The 6000-nt window shown below is 58.9% G+C and overlaps 1 protein-coding gene across 1 annotated transcript in view; it reads left to right on the top strand.

Moving 5' to 3' along the window:
- The first annotated feature begins 1963 nt into the window (after positions 1-1963).
- Positions 1964-6000, top strand: part of CECR2 (CECR2 histone acetyl-lysine reader) — a 98539-nt gene continuing 94502 nt past the window's right edge. Inside the window, exon 1 of the mRNA XM_074167419.1 lies at positions 1964-2146. Within this exon, the coding sequence (XP_074023520.1) occupies positions 1964-2146 (183 nt within the window). The remainder of the gene's footprint in view (positions 2147-6000) is intronic.

Genomic DNA, 6000 nt, shown 5'->3' with positions numbered 1-6000 from the left:
TTTCCCTCTCTGATGCCTCCAAGTCAGAGGCAGAATGGGGCATGCGGAATGTGGTTTCCCCGTAGCCTGATCCAGCCACTCTTCAGGCTGCTCCGGAAAGGGGAGGTCCCGCTCTCCTTCTAAACCCATCTCAGGCATTTCACTGCTTCTTTGCATCCGTGCAGGTGACCACCGGGCCGTGGGATTTGTCCGGTCGGTTCCCAGCCTGATCTCCGTGTCCCCCTGGCTCTGCCGCCCTGTGCTGAGCCCCTGCACTCATGAGCAGCGGCCCATCACCCTCAGCCTGTCAGAGATGGCACTGGAAGCAGCAAGGGAATGTAAGGTGTGAAGAGGAGAAGCTAAAGATGAGAAAGTTAATGGAATAAAGGAAATGAAAGGCTAGGAAAAATGGGACTGGTACAAAAATGGCCCCGTCCAGTGAAGGTAGGAAGGAGTGGAGGGAAGGAAGTCCCAAACTGTGGTTAAACACTGGCTTTGGAATGGTTTCACTGGAGGTAAGACCCTAAGCTGGTGCAGCTGTGCACAGTGACACTTTGCAACTGTTTTGAAGCTGGGCTATGGAGGCAAACTGAGAGGCTGTGAAGTGATGCGGTGACGGCACGCAAAGCTGTAGCAGCTCGGTGTTTCACTGAAGCTCTATGTCTCATTAGGGCAGTCCTGCAAAAAAAAAAAAAACCCAACCCCAAAACATCCTCAAAGTTGCTGGATGATTTTCAAAACACGGCAGTGTTAACCTCTTCATTTCAGAGCCAAGAGAGACGGAGGCACTGGGTGTACCACTGAGATGCTACAATGCTTCAGGGCAGGGGAGAACCAGAAGTGCCCCTTGGGCTCCCTCACTCAAAAATATAAAGAACAGAAATCCAGGAGGGCTCCCCGCTTCACAGCAGCCCCAGCAGCTTCCCACCACCCCAAGCAGCTGCTGCCACCCTTGGTGACCTGCCGGAGTGCCCGGGCCGGGGGGCACAGGCCCGGCACCGGGTCTGAGGCACCTTCCTGGGCGCCCTGGGGACCGGAGGAGGAGGGAGATCCACCCGGGAAGGGGCCGAGGCCAGACACCGGCGAGAGGCTGAGGGGGGTGACCCCGAGGGCAGGCCGCAGGCAGGGAGGGGAGCGGGGCGAGAAGATCGCCGGTCGGCGGGGACGTCCCCCGACACCTCCCCGAGGGGCTCAGCCCCGAGCGGCGTTTCGTCCCGTCGCCTCACTCCGGCGGAGGAGCGGGCGGGCACCGCCCACAGGAGGCCGGTGCGCCCCTTCCCGCCCCGGAGCAGAGGGGGCACAGCGGGGCCGCCCCGTCCGAGGGACAACGGCCGCTGCCGCCCCGCCCCGCCCACCCCAGGCGGCCCCGCCCACCAGGGGCGGAGCCATGTGTGCGCGGGGGGGGCTGTTGTTGTGATGAGGGCCGGCTCCACCCCCTCCTCGTGCCCGGGCTCCGCCCACCCCCGCCCTCACGCCTTTTGGCCACGCCCCCCAGGAGCCACTCTCGTCTCCCCATTCGCCCTCCCGCCTCGAGCCCCGCCCCCCTCTCCCGCGCGGGACCCCGCCCCTCCCTTCCCGGGTCCGTCCGCCCGTCCCCGGTCCCCCTGTCCCCCCCCCCCCCGCCGCCCCGGGCCCATCTGTTCCCGGCGGCGCGGCGGTTGCACTGCGGGGCGCGGGCGGCGGCGGAGGAAGAGGAGGAGGAGAAGGAGGAGGAGGATGGGTCCGCGCAGCGGCGGCCGCTGGCGGCAGGGGCAGCAGCAGCGCCCCCGCCGGCCCTAGCCGCCCCCGCGCCGGCGCCGAGCCGCCCCATGCGCGGGCGGCAGCGAGGGGGCAGCGCGGGGCCGCCGGGGGGCGGCCGCTGAGAGCGGCGTGGCGCCGGGGGGCGGGCGGAGCCGGAGCGCCGAGCGGCGGCGGCACGCAGCCGCCCGCTGGAGTGAGGCAGCGAGCGGGCGGCAGGCAGCAGGCAGGCAGCCGGCGGCGGGAGATGTGCCCGGAGGAGGACGGCGGCTGCGGCGGCGGCGGGGGTGGCGGCGGCGTGGCCGGTACCGGCGGTCCGGAGGCGGCAGTGGCGCTGGATGAGCTCCGCTCCTGGTGGGAAGTCCCGGCCATCGCGCACTTCTGCTCCCTCTTCCGCACCGCCTTCCGCCTGCCCGACTTCGAGATCGAGGTGAGAGACCCGCGGCCGCCGGCCCCCCGCAGGCTGCGGGCAGCCCGCCGGGCTGTTTCCCTGCCGCCGCGCCCTCCCCGCCGTGCTCCCGCTGCCCAGCGGGTCCCCGCTCCCCGTGCCCGGCGCTGGGGTAGGGGGGCATCCCCTACCACCCCGCGGCGAGCTGCTGAGTCCCGGGGGGATGCAGCGCGGGGTCCCCACTCCATTTGCGGCAGATCCAACAACTTCCCTATCCCTGCCGGGCGCTCTCGCAAACTTTCGGCGCGCCCGTCCCGGGGCGGCGGCGGGCAGGACCCCCCCCCCTGGCTTCGGAGCCGGTGGGGGCGCACGGCGGGGCCAGCCGCCGCCGGGCCGCATTGTTCCGCCGGGCCGGTGTCCGCACACAAAGGTTGGGGGGGGGGGGGGACACACGACACAACGGGACGGACACAGCCGCGGCACGGAGCCGGCGGTGGGTCCCCCGTGCCCAAAATGGTGGCGGCGAGAAGCAGGCCCGGCCCCGGTAACCCCCCTACCTCCTTCAGGGGTACCCGCGGTTGTGGTTGGGGGGGTCCCCAGCCCGTGCCCGAGTTGGTCCCTTTTGTTGGAGGAAGGAGGTCTCCACCTGGCCGGTGCCGCTGCGGGGTTGGGGGGCGCGGAGGGTCACCGCCGAGCCGGGCGTCGGGAATTGCGGCCGTTCCCCCGCATCCCGGCGAGGCCGGGGGGCTGCCCCGCGGGGCACCGCGCCGCTCATTGTGCGGCTCCGCGGAAGCTCCGGGCGAGCGACGGTGCCTTTCCCCCCGCGCAGGGAAACCTTTCGCCTTTCGTACCTTTTTACCCGTTTTCCTCTGTAACTTTCTTGTCCCCGTGTCGTCCCCTCTCTTTTTTATTTTTCCCTTTATTTTATTTTATTTTATTTTTTTTTAAATCCTCGTTTTCGGGTGCGTGGCTAATGTTCCGTAAATATTTTGTGCTCTGGCTACAAATGTTACAAACAAAGTGTGTCCTGGTAGGAAATCTTTTGTGCTTGCTGTGAAAAGCTATTCTTGCCAGCGCGTTGGCAATAAACCGGGGTGAATAACGTGGTGGCGGCGTGTGGGTTTTTGTTTTGTTTTGTTTTTGTTTTTTCTTTTTTTTTTTTTTTTTTTAAGACAGTAATTGCCCCGTGAATGCGAATTCCAAAGATGCTTAAAAGTTCAATGGGATGCGCGAAGCCCTAAAGAGTAAAACTCCTCGAGCAGGATGTGAATTTCTGAAGAGGGGGAATCCCTTATGCGGTGCGAAATCTTGAAGGGGGATAAGGTCTCTCAATGATGCAACTTCTTGCGAAAGGGAACTCCCCTCCCCCTCCTATTGATGCCAAACCATTAAAGGGGGAGGCTCTCCCGGCCCAGCAGCGCAAAGTCTTGAAGGAACCTGAATTTACAATGATAAAAGGGCCAAGGCACTAGCCTTTCACCTTTGGAGGCAATTAGCATCTGGCTTGCTTCACAAATGAAGTAAATGTGGGCTCCCCTTTGGTTCCCGGAGCACGCTTAGGGTGGGGGAGTTAACATCACTCGGAACAAATTAACTTGCTTTTTTTTTTTTTTTTTGGGGGGGTGGGGATGCCCGGGACCAGGAGTGGGGGCGGACGGGTTGGTGTTGGGGGTGTTGCAGAGCAGAAGCAGCCCACCGACAATGTCGCCAAAAACCTCTTGTGTGCGTGGATGGCCTGCGGTGTCCGGCAGAAACGGGTTTCGAAGGATGGTGCTTGTCCGAGGGATGGTGGAAATTGCAGTGAAATTCGGGACGCTGCGAGAGGACGGATGCAGCTGTCGGAACTCCATGTCTTCAGGCACAGGGAGTAAATATCTCCTTCCCCAGCACAGTGTGAGCGGCCCAGTGCGGGCGGTTTCAAAACTTGCTGTTCCTTGAAGCTCACCATCTCGTTACCCCTTGCCTGACGAAGGTGTTCCAGTCTCGTCCCTGGTTTCAGGGGAGCGGCGCTTTGCACAAAGAGCTTGCCCAAAGGGTTCATGATGTGAAACTGATGGACAGTGAAGAGACTTGTACTTTTCTTTCAAAGAGTACTGCTTTGTGTGACTTTTTATTTGGCTGCATGAGGAATGCTCTCCTCTTGATTTTGGACCTAGTAATGCCGGCGTCCATTCTGGCTGTTTGGCTGATGCCTCTGAGATGGGCTTTGATGTTCAGGAGTCTGTCTGAATAGAACAGAGGTGACTGTTCTTCTAGGGGTTTAGGGAAACGCTAGGACTTGAGACAGATACTAGGGGAAAATAAAGCCTTAGCCAGGCACCAAAACCTGAAACTGTGCTCATCTACAAATAATATTTTCATGCTTTATCTTAGGTTATTGTGAGGACGTGCGCTTGTAGCACAACGTGAGCGGTTTGAGAAGTTACTGCCCCTGATGGGTAAGCCAGGGTTGAGTGCCCTGGTCCGTTTGGATGCAAAGTAAAACAGGTGGTTTGGGTGGACTTCTTTTCTTGTGTGTGGAAGCAGAAATGGAGAGCTTAGGAGGCTCACCTCAGAGGGTTTCAGCTGGAGGATGATCATGCTCACACTCCTTGAGCTTCATGGCAAACGTCTGTCTGTCTGCGTCCCATGTCTCTAAGGGATGGCCTTACTCTGGATGCAATTGGCTCTTCTTGGAGGATGTTCTTGCCAAGGAGGGCCGAGGTCCTCTTAAATCAAATCCTGGTTGGTGGCTTTTTTTTTTTTCTGTTTTTCTGATACCAGTGTATCTCCCGCCAGGAGTTTGGTGCTAAACTCTTACAACATTGTTACAAGTGAAAGTTTTAAACAAACCTTAATTCTGTTTGTAACAAACATCCTCGGCTCTCTCCCTCCCCCCAATTTTAGGAGAGGGTGAGGTTAGAATTTCACTGTTACAGCCTCTGCAGTCCTCAAACCAGACAAAACCTGGTGTCTCAATATGTTAAAAAAAAACCCAAAAAACATAAAAACAAACAAATAAACAAAACCAACCAAACAAAAAAACAACAACAATCCCCAGCTGTAGTTATCTTTTGTTTTGTGGGGTTTTTTTTTCCACCCCTTCACAGATTTTTTTTTTTTTAGTTCTGATGGGTCTGCCCGTAGCTAGCTGGAGGGCTCCGTAATGATAGGCCATCTGGACTCATCCCTCCTGTGCCGAGCAGATTTGCTGATGGTATTTGAGAAGTTTGGGGGCTTTAGTACAGGGAGGCAGCACGGAGCTTTTTTATTTATTTATTTATTTATTTTTAAATGCAACCCTTTCGCCCTCTGCTTATTGGTCCAAAAGAAAGCAAAGCTTCCAGATGCAGAGCTGCCATCAGCAGCTGGATGTCAGAAACCTGGGAAGCAGATGTTTTGTTTGCTTTTTGCTGGACCAGTGCATAGACACAGACTCCGGGGAAGGGGTGTCCAAAACTGGAAGAAAGGAGCGCATCCATCAGGCCGGGCCCTGGGCATTGTTTGGGGAGGGGGTGGGCACAGCCGGCCCCCATGCTGGCTCCGGCAGATGCAGGCTCCTGACGTGGCGCAGGGCTCCTCTTTTCAAATCTCCGCCGCAGCATCTCCCGGCGATGGACTCAGAAGGGGTTCAGCCACTGCCAGCGGGTCAAAAGTTCAGTGGGCCAGGAGCGGGTGCTCCGGGACGCGTTCAGCTTCACGCCGTGTTTTTACGTGGATCGCTGAGGATGGGCAGAGAGCGCTTCTGCCTTCTGGGGTGGGTTACCCCCCACCCCCCCTTTTAAATGGCTGCCTTGTCGGCCATCTGCTGTACAAAACTTTCATGCCACTTCAAAAGTGGGCTTTGAGATGTGTTGGTTTGGTTGTTGTGGCTTCTTTCTCAGTGGTTAGTAAAATCTGAGTCGAGTGGGTTTGTC

This window comes from Numenius arquata, chromosome 2 (assembly GCF_964106895.1).
Source record: "Numenius arquata chromosome 2, bNumArq3.hap1.1, whole genome shotgun sequence".
Classification (NCBI taxonomy): Eukaryota; Metazoa; Chordata; class Aves; order Charadriiformes; family Scolopacidae; genus Numenius; species Numenius arquata.
Note: the sequence above shows the minus strand (reverse complement) of the source record. Positions and strands in the feature narration are given on the sequence as shown.